At 39.3% G+C, this 17,220-nt stretch overlaps 1 protein-coding gene across 4 annotated transcripts in view; it reads left to right on the top strand.

The window, feature by feature from the left end:
- The window catches only part of LOC150074938 (calcium/calmodulin-dependent protein kinase kinase 1-like), a 261,753-nt gene that overhangs the window by 240,828 nt on the left and 3,705 nt on the right, over positions 1 to 17,220 (top strand). For all 4 annotated transcript variants that reach the window (XM_090389358.1, XM_090389357.1, XM_090389356.1 and 1 more), the window contains 5 exons: positions 346 to 445; positions 3,985 to 4,010; positions 5,544 to 5,671; positions 6,183 to 6,270; positions 10,995 to 11,123. In XM_090389358.1, the coding sequence (XP_090245484.1) occupies positions 346 to 445; positions 3,985 to 4,010; positions 5,544 to 5,671; positions 6,183 to 6,270; positions 10,995 to 11,123 (471 nt within the window). The remainder of the gene's footprint in view (positions 1 to 345; positions 446 to 3,984; positions 4,011 to 5,543; positions 5,672 to 6,182; positions 6,271 to 10,994; positions 11,124 to 17,220) is intronic.

Genomic DNA, 17,220 nt, shown 5'->3' with positions numbered 1-17,220 from the left:
TTACAATGTTTAACAAGTGTCTCGTATGAAGGTGGGGGAGTTAGGCGTCCGAGGTTTACAAAAAAAGGGAAGAAATATAGAGAGACAACGTCATCTCCAAGCACTTAAAAATACTTCATTTAGAACACTTGTCAGAGCGCAAATAGCCACAAGGAAGAGAAGTTCATAAATAAACCTAAGAGCAGATACACAATCTCGGAAGAGACCGATATAACTGGACCAACTAAAAATAAATGTTTATCTCGTGACTGTGTTGCTTACCTTCAGTCTTTGGAAAATTAATAACTGTTCAGTCAGAATTATTCTGTACGTTGCTACTCACGCATCCAATTTCATTATTTTCAGATCTCTGACTTCGGAGTTTGCAATCAATTTGAAGGAGTGGATGCATTTCTCTCTGATACAGCAGGGACACCTGCATTTGTAGCCCCCGAGGCACTCAGAGGTAAGATGAATTCGCTAAAAGAGGCGCGGTGTTGCATCGAAGACGTAAACATATTTACGTTGTTTAATGCCGCTGTTTGCTTTCTAAAACAAAAGCCTCTTGGAAATATGTACACCGTTTGTTTGGAATAAATAGTATCGTAAATAAATGAGTTCTATAATAATATAATATAATATTGTAATAGCAAGTTGACCTAAACGCCGGTAAAGATTTAAAGCTGCCTTTTACTTGAACTTTTTTTTTAAAAATATGAATACAAAATGTAAGTATGGTACTATCTCCTAAATTTACCAGCGCACATCCCAAATATCTTTCAATAAAGTCAAATTTTGAAAACTGTTTTTTTTTACTAAATTTAAAGATTCTAAATTAAATTAAGAGTTCATAGGAATAATATAGGTCAAAAAAGGTGGTTACTTTATTGATCAATAAATTTCCTTTATTTATTTCGCTTATTTATATTACTGCGTTCAATTTTGTTGTATAAGCAAAAGAACCCCGTGACACTGTTTTATTCGTTACACCGCTATTGTCGGCCTATAATATCCCAAATAAAATTTCAATTAATCATTTGCGCAAAGGCACGCATCAGTATATTCAGTTTCGTGTTTAAAAATTAACTCGATAAATTCTGATTAACATCATAAACTCGATTCCTCGTTGAAACTTTTCGAATGATATAGATTTATCCTTGGGGTGCAAAATTAGAGACAGACATCGTGAACAAATATATAATCAAGAACAGTTTTAATTATATATAATAAATTATTATTAATAGACTGTCTGTGATGTATTTTCTGAAATTATTAATCAAGGATTAGTAAATCGAACCTCAAACTTTATATACCGAAATGCATCAGCTAGTATTTGTTTAATGTAGAAAAACCAAGTTTAATTAGACACGGTTCATTATTGCCATTTTGACTTTATTAGTATGGTCATTCGTAAAGTTCTGATCTTTCATTTACACGGAGCATTTAGATTTAAGAGCTAAAATGCGAAAATTATGTATTGTAATGTTTGTTATGTTCTTTCATCATGTAGTTCGCATGCATTTCTTTAACTTTGTTATTATTATTATCAGTTTAATCAACAAACACCCCTGTACAGAAATTATTTAGGAGAGTGGCTCATACATGTATACATCCAATAAAACGTATTAAACAGTAACATAGAATAAAATCAGAACAAATAAATAAAGAGGAATAATCACATAGATATAGTCATTTACACTATGAATTGAATCTCGTAGTAAATCTGTTGAACGGTATTTCCCCAGTCCTTTAAGAATCTTACAAAGACACTATACAGCGTTCATTACAGATTATTAAGAGTTCAGAGGCGCTTAAAGTCTTTTGTTATGAAAACTCTTCTTTCCTGGATTACATTCTTCATTAAATTTATAGTCTAATATATAATTTCGCTGCAATGAGCTTCCTGTAGGTTTTTCATGGCAGTACCTGTTCGGTTCGATTTTGAAGTCTCTAAAGAGCTCCAGAGTATTAGCAGGAAACAAGCGGCTTAATTCCTCTGTGTGGTGGAGAGCGCTACGGAGACAATGAGGATAGTGGAGCCAGGCTCCCGGCTCCACTACCCTCAAGATTTTGTGGTCAATTCTGACCACAAGATTTTCAACTTGAGGGGCATTTAAACTCTCAGTCAGGAGTTGTGCTGGAGTGCAGATGTTACGTAAGGTGACCATCTGAATCCACGGAGCAACGTTCAAGTTTGCATATAGTATAGCTTTTGATATTGTGAAGAGGTTCCCGGCAATCCTATTAGACCACCAGAGCACCACCCAGTATTCCAGGCTGAGAAACTTTCTAATATAGGAGCAGAGGACCAAATTATTGAAGCATAAAGGGAAACAGGAACAATACATCTTTGGATGTATTGGGTCACTAGTTTCTGGTTTCGAATCCCAATTATCTCCTGGCTTACAGCCCAAATGGCAGTTAGAGTTTTTGTTCTGAAAGTGCTTTTGAAAGGTGAAGCCCTCGTCCTACGTCACTCCTAGGTCGATGTATGAGCTGACTTTCTTAACCTGGGCTCCATTAATAGATAACTCAATTTGATTCTTTATCTTCTTATTAGTTATTGTCAATTGTGTTGACTTGTCATAGTTTAGCCATAATCGTATTTTATCTAAATATAATGCAATTTGTAAAGCTTGGCGTTGGCGTGAAAATTGACGTCGGACACAAGAGCTTTTTCGTTAGAGACAACATAATATTTTATGTCATATTAATTTGAGCCTTTTCATTTAAAACTTGTTGGATTCTGAAGAGGGGTCTCCAACAGTAGTAGTGGATCGTCTCTGTACTACGGTATGGAGGTGGAGAGGCCTATGCGCAAAACACTGTAGGGTTAAAGCAGGTAGGATGGCTTTTTTTCAAAGAGTTTTAAGACAGAATAACTGATTGATATGGGCCGAAAGCCTCACAAAGTAGTGATTCCATGTCCGGGGGGGAGAAAACTCCATCTTTCAGGATGATTTTGAATATGTGCAACAACACACCAACAATATAGGAGCTGCATATTTTTTAAATAAAAATAGGGAACCGTGGGGGCCGAGCGTAGATTTGTTAGGCGAAGAATTAATAACATTTGATGAGACCTATAGAAATAGTGACGTTGGCTAATTCATTCCGGCAAACGCCGCCTCTCGCTAAAATACGTTGTGCCATATCCTCCGACTGATACTCCTGACCATCCTACCTTTACCTTCAACTGGCAAAGAACTCCTTAGCCCAGTGTCTGAATGTGGTTTCCGCCATTTCGAATTTAGTAGCATTTTTGCTCACAATTCGTTTTGAATGTCGTAGTTTTCTTCGAACCTCTTCATAGCGAGCAGTCGCTTCTTTTTACAGAAATGGCTCTTTTCTTCTTATAGTCCGTGAGGTCTTCTTTAAATCCTGAATTTTTCCATTTCTGTAAGCCTTTTGCTTGGCCACAAATGTCTGTTTCAATAATCATTGAACCACGGTTTAGTTTTGTCAGTGATTCTTACCTCGTTTTGACTGGAATTATTGCATTTTAAGGTTGCACATTTAAAAGTAACCTCTATCTTAATATGCAAATAACCTTGCCAAAATTTTCAAATCCTTAATTACAGATAGTTAATTTTTTTTATAGATGATAAACACAGTTAAAAAAAAAATTGTTCTACAAAAACATACGAGTCAATTGGATATTGAAAGCTGGCGCGATGCGTTGCATTTCAGTACAGAAAATATTTTCGTATAAGACGTGTCCGCATCTCATCTAGGAGTTCAGATTCCATTTCCATGATAGCAATTTTGTGTTTTTCTTTCAATAAAAATACAGCCGAGGTTATAATATTTCAAATCATCCCGTTGACTTCAACTGGTTTCACTTATAGCTGATTAAGCTCTCGTAACTTATCAAATATAGTTTTAATCAGTAGTGTCAGTGTAGAGAAAGCAAAAAAAAAAAAAAGTGTGTGTGTGTTTTGGTGTTGCAAGGCAGTAAAGGACGTAATTTTAATATCTGCAATAATTCTTACTTTTATTTTTCAGAGACAAGAGACCGGTACAGTGGAAAAGTAAGTTTAATTTATGCAATTTTTTTTCTTTTCCCAACTTTTTTTTTTATGTAATGGTTCTAATTAGTAGCATAAAGAATTTAACCCGAATTCTGTTCGAGAGGGAAAGTAGGGAGGGTTTAAAAACGATGCTCAGTGGGTTTTTACGTTACGGTATTATGGTGAAATGTCCCCTTCAATCATATAAAAAACATAAATAAATTTTCAGAATCTTCTCTAAATTCCTATTTACGTATTACAATGGTGAAGGGAAAGGGACGAAAGGTAAGTGCAAGTGCTGGCAGTGCCAGGAAACGAATCAAAATTGATTTAGAAATGAAGATGAAAATGTTAAGCAGGACAAAGTTTGTCATCTATTGCAGGCAGGGAATTAGGTCTCGCTTCTTCAACAGTGAATACTATTTTAAAGGACAGTGCGCGTATAAAAGAACATGTCAAAGGATCAATGCATTTAAGATGAACAGTGATCACAAAACAGCGTTCAGGTGCTATATCGAAGATGGAAAATCAGATTCAGAAGCGAGTGCCCCCGAGTCTAACGGCCATTCGAGCAAGAAGTATTTATGAAGATATTAAGGATAAGTACGGCGAACCCCAAGCCAAGTTCGTGGCAAGCAACGGGTGGTTTAATAGGTTCAAGCATTGCGCTGGTTTCCAAAACATTAAAGTATGCGGTGAAGTCGCCAGTGCCGATTCTGCAGCTGCAGAGAAATTTTGTGATGTGTTGGGAAAAAATCCTTCTAAATCTTCACAGGCCTCAACTCCCGAGCGGCGTGCTTATCAGCTGGAGAGTTAATTCCGGCAACGATGCTCGAAAGGTAAAACTTGCTGACGTTATGCCGTTTTTCCTGCGCATGAGATAAAAAAATTGAATAAATAATTGTATTTACATGTTCGTCGAACATTTCTTTTTTTGCTTCAATCAAATTTGCGAGTTCAATTTTACTTCAATCAAATAAGCATTTAGGGAAATTCCGACTTACGTAGAGTTCCGCGGAACGCAACCCTTACGTAAGTCGTGGAGTGGCTGTATTTCGAAGCGGCTCGAGTCATCCAAAAGACTCATATAACCATCGCTGTTGCAAACAAAGCTGTAATGACGAGTCTACACTATTCAGCGAATGAGTAGCGTAGAGTTAGCGCCTACCACATCACTGCAGTCACTTTACCAGCCTCAAAACTTTTCAAATATCCCTGGTATTAATATGATTGACGATTTTATTGACGATTATACTCATAAATAAACATATGATTAACACTGAAAGATATTGTCATGAAAAAATTGCAGACTTTCGTTTCATTTTTGTAACGCCAGACCTGGAAACATTTCAAATCCTGTCCTCGTGCAAGGATGTACACGCGCTGATATCGTACTTTATCAGATGAGAAAAATCTCATGTTTCGAGACGAGTATTTGCTAAGACTTCTTTCAGGTTTGGAGTTTCTAAAATTAGATAAAAGCCTGCGGTTTCGTCATGGATTTGTTTGCGAAGTTGCACAAAAAAGTAAATATTATTCTTTGCTGTATAACAGGCTCTAGATATCTGGCAGATGGGAGTCACTCTCTATGCATTCCTTTATGGCCAGGTGCCTTTCCATGACACAAACATCCTAGCTCTCTATAGCAAGATCAGAAACCAGCCTCTCTCATTTCATGACAAGTAGGTATCGTTTCAATCTCTTAAGTATATGTTATTAGAATTCTTAAAATTTTTACTCCAGTTATCGAAAGCCAAACAGATACAAAATCAGACTCATCGATTGTCTCATATATAGCAAGTAGGAAACTAGAGCTGTCTTCCTTTGTATAACCCGAGGTGCGAGAAGGATTGCAAAAAATAAATTAAGAATAATAAGAGGCTCTTTATATATCATTTGAGAAAAATATCAAAGATAATTACAAAAACAGCAATCAAAACAAGTTGGATATTAATATACGCATTGCGTTTCAATTCAAGCATGATTGACAATTTACTGAACAATGAAATGTGACGGAACTAGTGTGCTTTTTAATACTGATTTCCAATGTGCAGACAGTTTTTGAATATTACTCTCAGCTCAAGATATTTCATATTTTAGTTTTCACATACTTTGATTTTGGTCTTTCTGCTCATATTAGTTGGACTGTTGGAATTTCAAAGATCCTGACAATAGATGCGTTTTCTTTTACAGGCCAGACGTGAGTGAGAGTGTCAAGGATTTGTTAAGAAGAATGCTGGAAAAAGACCCTAACATGAGGATAACGCTGGCAGAAATTAAGGTTCGTTTAAAATGTCAGTTTTCATTCGGTTGTTATTGATCCAAAACGTTGAAAATAACTTTAAGCGTTTAGACAGGCGCAGATTTTTAGCTTGCTATCTATTGTATCAATTCATCACTTTCTTTGAACCCTCCCCTTTCAGTCAAATAGCTACCTCTTTCTTTCAAGGGAAAGTTAAGGTTATATTTGGACCAGAAAGTAAAGAAAAATAAAAAAAATTGTTGAATTGGTCCTTAATCTACTATATAAATAAGGCAAACTGTCTGGTTTTTATCAAGTTTCCTCTTCCATCTAGGGAGAACTTAGGGGTTAGGATCCACAATTTCTACACACAATGTACTAATTCAAAGTGTTTCCCAAGCGATTTATTAGAGAGGTATGCAAAGCGATCCGCTTTTGGGTTACTGAGGCATTTTCTGTTGACTTACAGATCCCATGGCTGGATCACTGTAGTAAGTAAAGAATCCAATAAAACAAACAGTATATAGAATAAAAATCAAATGAAACAATAAAGGATATCAACCGCCTAAAGAAAACTGAACGTTGAAAGGAGGTCGAGTGCATTTTGTGACATCCGAGAACAAAAATCAAAAGGTTTATATTCTCTAAGCTGTACTGCATTTAATAAAAAAGAAAAATCTTAAAAAGCTGCTAATGATCTTCCGTTCTCCTCGTCTGATTTTTCTTATAAAAGTTGACTTAGGTGTCATGAATGCAATTTAAAAACAATCCATGTCAAAGCATGCCATAAATTGTTTTTTACATGTATATCTTATATATTTGTTTATGGATTTTTGACAGCGTAAGATCTTAATGTCTTCTACTATATAATTCGTCATAGTCTTGGCTGCAGAAGACGATACCGTTCTTGAAGCATTTTGAGGTGCTCCTCTACTTTCTAACTTCTTCTCTGCGGGCCGACCGGGCTAGCCGGGTGGGTAAAGTGCCTGGCTGGCAACCCAAAGGTCGCGGGTTCGAATCCCGCCTCGGGCTTGGATCAAAGTACTGCAAAAACCTTGGGAGGTGCACAATGGCCACAGAAGCCGATGCGCCAACAACTACCAAAAAAAAAAAAAAAATCCTCTCTGCGGTAGAAGTAGGGATTAATTCAAAATTGGAGTGTGATAGAAACCAATGTGAAACCAAATGAGCGTTTGACATTGTATTTGAAAATTTGCCATGTCACTTTTTAAACTCACCATCTTGAGAGGTGTAGGTGGTATTTGGAATGTTTATTGCAAATGGTTATACCCAGAGCAGCCGGAGATCTTTGACAGAGCCCACCGAATTAAGTGTACTACCATTTATATTGAATTTATGCTGAATATCATCATCAAATAACACCACCATCATCATATGTTCATCGGAACATATGATGATGGTGGTGAACATATGATCAGAAAAGGGCTTTCTGTATCGTGTTTCAATTGGGAAAGTAACCTTTTCGTTTTGTACCAAAATGATAGGTTACTAATTGACCAGCGTGCCTTGACTGTTAACGGCAGAAAATTCTCTGCCGACTTAACTCATAATGGCAAATATAGATTGTAAATAAAAAATAAATAAATAAAAGTTGCCGCTTGACAGCCACACATTGAGATCTGCTGAGTGGATAGCTCTAGAACAATTGCAGAAGTAGCTCGCCAATCTTATCTCAATTTGACAAGATGGTAGGCATGGTACACCGATGTTAATTACACTACCCTAGATTCATTTATTATTATTATTGTTGTTGCTCTTATATTATTTCTCCCTGATTGGGGGGTTCCACTCTGTGACGGGTACTGCTACCAAGTGCACAGGGTGGTTGTAATGTCTGGTGTTACTGTCGGTCGAGGAACTCTCTGACTATCCTACAGGTGTTCAGGATTGCGACTTTCTGGAGTTTCTTGTAGGTGTTCTCTGGGAGACCTATTGCTGCTAGGCTGCTATGTAGAGTCTTTGGTACCATACCGGTGGTTGATACGATGATTGGGATCGTTGATACTTCTGACGTATGCCACATCTCCTTGATCTCATGTCTCGGGTCGTGTACTTCCTAATTTTTTCCTCATGGGTTTTCTGGACATTACTAGTGTTCGGCACCGCTATGTCAATCAGGTAGGTAAAGTAAAAAAAAAAAAAAAAGTAGGTAGCCTTTTCCATCTTGTCCACAAGAGTTATGTCCGGTCTGTTGTGCGGGATGATCTTCTCCGTTATTATGGAGCGATCCCAGTATAGTTTGTGGGTTCGGGTCTCTAGTATTGTCTGGGGTTCGTACTTGTAGTATGGTACACTTTCTTTGGTCAACTGGTATTTCCTCGCTAGCTTCTGATGTATTATACTGGCAACCTGGTCGTGTCTATAAGTGTACTCAGTCTGGCTGATCACTTTACACACCGCGGTGATGTGTTGGATCGTTTCTGAGGCCAGGTGGCATCTGACATTCCAGGCTCCTTTGCGATGTATTTTTTTATATTTTCTGGTGTTGATTACCTGATCTTGGATGGCCAGCATGAATTCTTCAGTCTCGGGGAAGAGCGTTCCCCTTGCGAGCCATGCATTGGAAGCAGTGGTGTCGATGTGATCTTGACGGAGGTCATTGTAGTGTCTGCCATGGAGTGTCTTCTTTGCCCATCTTTCTAACTTCGTTTCTTGTACTGTCTGGGCGGGAGGGGTTTTCTCGCATAGGATGAGTGGGGTATACCACTTATCTATCTTCCTTATGGCCTGGTGGAGTGGTGCTGTGTTGTTCTGGAAGTAATCCTTCAGGTTAACTATCGCTGTTTTCTGTTGTTCTATCAGGTCTATCAGGCCCCTTCCTCCCTCTTTCTGAGGTATTGCTATTCTCTCCACTGCTGACTTCGGGTGGTGTTGGCGACTCTTGGTCATCATTGTCCTTGTCTTTCGCATGATATCTTCTAGCTCGGTGTTAGTCCAATCTATGACCCCGAATGTGTATGTTGGTACTGGAGCTGCATAGGAGTTTATGGCTTTAACTGAGTTCCCTCAGTTCAATTTTGCTTTCAGCTGGCTTCTGAGTCTCTGATGATATTTTTCGGTCAGGCACTTCTTGATTTCCTTGTGCTCTAACTGCTCAGCCTGCATCATCCCTAGGTATTTGTACGTCTCTCCTTCTGTCATACCTTCGATCTCTTTACCAGTCAGAAGCTGGTAGTTTCGGTCAACTAATTTCCCCTGGTGCAGTGTGTGGGTCTTGCATTTTTCTAGACCAGATTCCATCTTGATGTCTTTGCTGAATTCTTCGGTGATCCGGAATAGTTGCTGGAGTTGCTTCTCGGTTGCCGCGTAGAGCTTTATGTCATCCATGTATATCAGGTGGGTGAGGGTGTACAGGTTCTTTCTTCCTTTGAGGTTATATCCATACTTGCTGCCGTTGAGCATGGTGGATAGCGGGTTGAGTGCTAGACAGAACCATAGTGGGCTCAGAGCATCTCCCTGAAATATTTCTCTTCTAATGGGGATTGGCCTGGTTGTGATGTTCTCGACCTTAATGGTGGTACTCCATTTCGCCATTGTTGCTCCTAGGAAGTATGTCTCTATCCGATTGACCTTGTAGATCTTCAGGGTCTCTATTAGCCAGCTATGAGGTACGGAGTCGAAGACCTTGCGGTAATCGATGTAGGCCGTGTATAGGTTGCGGTGCTTCTTTGAAGGCTTGCTCCATAACTGCGGAATCTCTGGTTAATTGGCCCTTGCATCCTTTCTGCTGTTCGGCCATTATGTTCTGACTCTCTGAGTGGTCTGATATCTTCTTAGTTATGCAGCTGGTCAGGATCTTGTACATCGTTGGGAGGCATGTGATTGGCCTGTATTTCGCCGGGTTTCTTGTATCTTCGTCTTCAGGCTTCAGATATGTGACTCCTTCTGTGAGAAACTTCGGGATTGTCTCCGGGTGCCTTATCATTCGAGTGAACTGCTCTGCTAGGTGCTTGTGTGTGCAGGTGAGCTTCTTGTACCAGTAGTTGTGGATGTTATCAATTCCCGGGGTTCGCCAGTTGTGGGTGTTCCTGATCGACTGTTTTACTTCTTCTCGAATCTCCCACTCTCTCATTTCTTGTATGTCCTTCGTTTTCTTCCGTTCTACTTCCATCCAGGGTGCTCTGCTGTTATGTCTTACTTCACTGCTCCAGATATTTCTCCAGAATTATTATTCCCCAGAAATATAATAATAATTATTATTATTAAAGACTGTTGTAGAATAGATATGCGGAAGTTTGCCTTTAGACAGTGGGTAGTTGATAGCTGGAACAGATTTCTGTTGTTGTTGAAATTGATAGCGTAAATAAATTTAAGGCTGAACTAGACGTATTGTATTATTATTATTAGCCATATGGCGCAAGGAAGCCTGAGGCTTATGCTGCACCAGCCAAAAAAAAAAAATAATAAAATAAAAAATAGCGGGCTTAATCACAATATCATTTATTCTGCTGAAAAATGGCTACCGTGACTTACAATTAATAATTGTAAGTCTTGAATAAATTTAACTTGAACAAAGAATACAATTAATAATATAAGACAAAACTTGACCTTTCATCGCGTAAGCTTTGCAAAAAAACTGATTTCCTCCTTAAACACTTTACTTTTGGTGAAAATGGTTTATTATATGTACTCGATGTAATGTAAAACACAATATACATTTACTATCGAAATGTCTTAAACTGTGCAATTTTTTTATATATTGAGATAACTATTTTAATGCTGTTTTTTTTTTTAAACTCTAGGTCCATGTTTGGGTGACACGGGATGATCTTTGTCCCTTGCCTACTGAAGAAGAAAACTGCAGCCTGGTGGAGATTACTCAAGAAGACATCGACCACTGTGTTAGAACCATTCCGAAGTTGGATACCTTGGTAAGCTGTTTAACTGAATAATCAACTGTGAATTTTTCTTGTTGATTATTTAGTTAAAAGAAACAAACAGTTGATATAAATGTAATCATAAAACACTTACTCTTCACATAAAAACAGTGCCTGCAGAAGTCTAAAAGTATGTAAAAAAAAAAAGTCTTGTTCAAATGACGATCAAGCCTGGTTCTTAGCTCAAGTTTAGCAACACATCTAAAGAAAAATACACTTATACTAATTTAATTGAATTCCTGCGCTGATGATTGTCCTAGTGGATATAATCATCCGTCCTACCCACCCCACATGAGAGAAGTCTGGGTTTGAATCCCGTCAATGGTGCGAGGAATTTTTATGACTTTTTTTTCGCAACGTGGCTGAGCCAGTCGGTCTCAGGAGAATGTTGCATGCTTTTTTTTTCCTCCGTCCATCAAAACAAATTCACCACAAAATACACGAAATTAACGCTGCCGTCTCATAGCCTTAGCTACTTTGGCTCTTAACACGCATTCACTCACGCATCGATGATTTTGGTAGACCTTTTGTTGGTTTCCCAGACATCGCAATGACTCACTGTTTTCTACAGACAGATATCAGAAAATTCCTAATATTAGTATTAAAAAAGGTCTTCTGATAATGTCTATCCTTTTTCTTAAAGATTGTGATCTAGCCTTAACTTATTTTTGTTTCATGGTTTGATGTTCTCCCTTCTGCTTGTATTTTTCTGGGAATACGGAAATTAGCCAGTATATCCATCCTATTCCAAAGAGAGAGAAATCTTTCCCCTCCAATAGCATCCCTATTTCAATTCTTTCCGAAGTAATGAATCAATCCATTAACATTGTACTGCCGTGGAAATTTCAGCTTAAATAGTTTGGATTACTCAAGTGTGGATGAATTCTATCAAAAAATAATAATAAATAAATATTTGAGTCAAGGTGTTGTTCTTAATATTTCTCAGTAAGGTTTTATCTTATGATTTATCACCCTTTTCGGAATTCCCACTGCAAATTATGTCATTCCCAGCATGTGATCATAATTGAGCAAGATAATATCAAATATACGGACAATTAGGGAAAAAAGAAGGTAAAACGAGTCTATTTATCCAGCATGCAGGTACCAATGAATGAAATTGAGAAGATGGTCTCGGTTGGTGCCAGCAACATGGCAGGCAATAGCAATCAGATCGAGGTCGACATATTTGTTCTCTTGATCGATCACTGCTACCTATCGACAAGATTTACACCGTTTTGTGATGGCACAGTGCCAGAGTTTCTCGATGTACATGCCTGGTTACCCCAAGTGTGTTCGCGTTCGTGACACCAATTCACTCACGTACAGTTAACTTCTGCTGTGTTATAAGTACCTGACGCGATTTTCACGCAAATCTCATTAGGAGAAAATATAGCTAAGTTAAATTAATGGGAAGTGAATAGAGGGCAGAAAAGGGACCTAGAGACCTTAGTCAGAAAACCCAACGCGGAAATTAGAGGAACTTCCATAAAAGATCTGTAACGTATGAGTTAATCAGGATACAAACCTAATATGCAAAAAGAATTGTAAATGTTCGTATTGATGTAATTATCAAGATGTACGTATGCATTAAAAGTTATAACAAAAATAATATTTTTTATAATAGCAGTGCTATTTATAATTTTAATGACTTGGTAATTTTTGGTAAATTAATTTTGGTTTACTGGAGCATGCAAGTGTGATATATCATTTTGGCATTTTACCAAATCTAAAATCAATAGACTTGTTTCCATTTAATCGACGTATTAAAGGAATTAACCTTGGAAGCTACTGGGCTTTTCGTACTAATTAAGAAATACCGTTCAAGGTTTAGGCCTAAATGGATGTCAGATGAACTAATGAGACTCGGGGCAGAGAAGAAAAATGCATGGGATGCATATAAATTATCAGGAGACACAGATGCCTATGGTAGATATAAGCTAGTCTGTAATAAAGTCACAAAGGAGGTTGGGCAGGCGACGGCAGATTACGAGAAATCTTTGGCAAGGGATGCAAAGAAAAACAGCAAAAAGTTCTTTACTTATATAAACTCTAGAAGGAAGGACAATCGAACCATCGATATCAAGTGGGCCAATTTGATTGGCCCTCTTGATATCGACGGTTCGATTGTTGATGATTCTGCTCAGGTAGCTGACAGACTGAATGAGTATGTTGCATCTACATTAACACATGAGGAGTTATTCAAGGAGAGGAATGCCAGAAGTTTATCAAATTCTAACAGGGAGTTAAATGATTTTGTAATGACTGAGAGCAAATTGGAGGAGAAATAGTTGACGTTAAACGTAAAGAAGGCACCTGGGGTGGATGGAATCGATCCAGTTTTATTAAAGGAGGCAGCAAAGGAAGTAAGTAGGCCCTTAGCCATGATTATGAAGGCATCCTTGGACTCAGGAGGTCCCCATGGACTGGAGATGTGCAGATGCCTCCCCAATTCTCAAAGAGGGATCAAAAGGTGACACAAGTAATTACAGACCTGTTAGTTTGACTTCTGTTCCAGGGAAAATAACGGAGTCACTTGTTAAAGAAGCACTGCAGGATCATCTAGACCAGTGGTCTCAAACTGGCTGCCCGCGGGCCGCATCCGGTCCCCCGAGGCAATTTTACACTGGCCGCAAATACATTTCAATTATGTATTTGTTGTAAATACGGTGCTTATATTCACTCATTTGCAGACCATATCTGTGTTGGTAGGGTTGTTAATGACAGTAATATTAGTATCGTACTGCAACTGGATCTGGAAAAGTTGAAAATAATGGCCGAGAGTTGGCAACTGAAGTTTTACATTGATAAATGCAAAGTGCTGCATGTGGGTAGCAGTAATCCCAGAGTAACACACCAACTGTGCAGTACTACACTCAACTAGTGGAGAATGAAAAAGATCTTGGGGTAATTGTGCAGTCAAATATGAAGTTTTCTGAGCAGTGCAGACAGGGTGCAAGAGTAGCTTATGGGGTTTTGTCAATGATATATAGGAATTTTGCTAGCAGAGATAAGGAGGTGCTTATCCCCTTGTATAAGGCAATTATCAGGCCACGCCTTGAGTACTGCATACAGATCTGTAGACCTCATTTTAGGAAGGATGTAGAGTTGCTAGAACGAGTACAGAGAAGGGCAACAAGATTGGTGAGAGGAACAAAGGGGTGCGTTTACGAAGAAAGGCTTTAAGTTCTGCAAGTTGCAGCATCTGGAGACTAGACACCTGCGAGGTGATCTGATTGAGGTATATAAGGCCTTGAATGGGTTGAGCAAGCTCAGTGCTGATGGGATTCTTTCTCTTGCTCAGATTCCGCGCCTGAGGGGACATAAATTCAAACTGAGGAAAGACAGCTGTAGAATATATGTGCGGAAATTTGCCTTTAGCCAGCGGTGGTTGATTGCTGGAACAAATTTCTATCTGTCATGGAAGTTGACAGTTTAAATAAATTCAAGGCTGAACTAGACGAACGTTTGGAGTGAATGGATGGGTAAAACGGGAAGGGTTTTTTTTTTTTTTTTTGGCTGATGCTGTTATAAGCTTGCTTCCTTGCATCATATGCCTCCGCTAATGTTAAGAGATCTTGGTCTTTTTTTTCATCCCATTCTGTGCTGTTTACTTTTTTTTTTTGCTTGTTTGTTTGGCTGGTGTGCTGACAATTAACGTTTTGAGAGAAAGATACCTTTATTAAAAAATGGAAATAAATAATTCTCCAGTGGGGAAAAGATATTGATGCCGTATAGTATCGCCCGCCAACTTACCAGAGACTGCCCCCAGGGCTCTGTTCTGGGGCCAGCTGTTTGGAATATGATTCTGGATGAATGCCTCTTGCGGGACTTCCCCCATAGCACACAGCATCTCATATGCAGATGACCCGTTATCTTTGTAGAAAGCCTACTCGTACTGCTATTGAGATCAGAGCAACAACGTCTTGAATGCTCTATCGGTTTGGGCTGAATAGAATAAGCTGCAGTTCACGAACTATTCGTTATAAAGGACAGGCACTAAAGAATCAACGTTCATTCAAATATTTAGGTGTTACCATAGATGATCGCAGAACTTTCACGCCACTTCTAAAGTCCATGAAACAGAATGCCAAAATTTACATCAGTATGCTTGTTCGCTTCACCCTCAAAGACTGTGCCTTAAGGAACGTGCACTCTACTTTCTTTATTCAGCTGTCTTTGTATCGATCGTAACATACGGCGCTGCCGTATGGTTCCATCGTTTGTCCATCATCAGAACTAGGAACCTAATCCTGCAAATACAACGGTTGATGTTATGAAAAATGACTCGGGCATGTAGAATGACATCAACAGCAGCACTACAAGCATTGACAGGCTATATTCCCCTTGACCTCCAAGAGGCCTTCACAAGGCTTTCTCATGCTACCAGAAAGAACAAAGAAGCTGAATTCTTCGAGATAAAAACTCTTGTCGATGCAGATCCAAAACAAGAATTCCGGTGTACTTGGCAGGAACTTTTTTCTCCCTCTGGCAAATCCATTGAGATGATTCCAAAGGCAGCACTACCAAGCTATTTCTGTCTAGTGTCTCCCACCTCAACAAACAACGACTTGACTGGTTCTTCCCTAATGTACATGCTACCTTTCTTCTTACATGACATGAGTCATTCAAAAAGCGACTTCAGGACTTTGGGGTTATAAATGATGCACATTTTGAATGCGGAGGACTGGTACCACATAATGCACACGTGTAACCTCTACATGGACTTAACTAATCAATTTAGATCCAGTAATTACCAATTACTGGATCTAAATTTAACCACACTCAGTCCGGAAAGCAAACTGTTAGGTTCAAAAGAAGCGTTTTAGCTTTTAGCAGCTGTGCCTCTGCAGTCTTCAAGAAGTATCACATCTGCTGCTGGTATCATCTCTCCACGTCATCTCTCTGCTGGTATCATCTATCCTATAAATGAGACATCCAGACCAGACATTCCTGAAACCGCTCTGTCTCTTCTCGTACCTGCTCTTCCCTCATCACCCGCCACAACCAGAACTGAATGAACACCCACCTGGATATCCTCCTGATAGGAATGACGGCACTGATCTGAAAGCACCATTATACACACTTCTTCCAGCTAACTAGGAAATACCCTGTTGAGATTTGAAGCCTCTGCTGCACACCACCCTGATAATTCCATCAGACAAGTCTCCAGCACCAATGAATCAATTCGTCCATAGTCAAATTCAGCCAAAACCCCAAATTCCCAGATGACTCCTCCCAGCAGGCAGAACTTCTGCTCACGTTTTTGCATTTTCTCTTGCCTTCCCCAACCCACGTCCCTTCTCTAGGGAAATCCCCATCTTGAACTAAGCATTTTCCCCCTCCTTTGTTTTCACCTTGGGGGTGCCTTCCGCTCTGCGGCCTCTTTATGCATTCCTTGCCTTCATCTTTTCTGTGCCAACCGGGCTAGCCGGGTAGGTAAAGTGCCTGCCTGGCAACCCAAAGGTCGCGGGTTCGATTCCCGCCTCGGGCTGGATATCACGATGGTGCCGAACCAACCGGTTGGGTGGATATCCCGGCCACGATACACGAAGGAAGCAAGAAAAAACTGGTTCCTTCGTGTATTGATCACATCATACGAAATAAATAAATAAAATAAATCCTTTCTGTAAAATGCTCCTTTCTGCTGGCTCCCTTCGCTCTCGCTAATGCAAGAGTGCAGGCAGCCCGATAGGTGTTTTTCTACTGTCCCTGGTCCGGTTCTCCGTGCCGTGGACTGATGCCGGGAGGTTATTTCCTGGTGATCGTGCCTCCTGGTAACTAAGAGACCAGTCGAACAACACAAACACACTACTCACACAACCCACACCGATTGGCTTTGCAAAGTTGTGCATCATCACAGAATACTTGAATTGGATTTGTGAGAAACCACAGGAACCGCCTAACAAATATACTGTGTCCATGCCGTATTCGCTGTTTCATTGAAATACGAACTGACATAGCCTCCAAATTGGTATTATATTGATGCTGTGTATTTTGTTATCAGCACGCTGGTAGACGATTGATGCTGTTTTGGTATTATTCGTACTCTGGCAGACGATCCCTGGCCATCTCCATGTGGTGGTATATGTTA

The sequence above is a fragment of the Mastigoproctus giganteus genome, unplaced genomic scaffold (assembly GCF_048544385.1).
Source record: "Mastigoproctus giganteus isolate SK-2022 unplaced genomic scaffold, ASM4854438v1 scaffold_15, whole genome shotgun sequence".
In the NCBI taxonomy this organism is placed as follows: domain Eukaryota; kingdom Metazoa; phylum Arthropoda; class Arachnida; order Uropygi; family Thelyphonidae; genus Mastigoproctus; species Mastigoproctus giganteus.
This window is presented reverse-complemented; position numbering and strand designations above follow the sequence as displayed.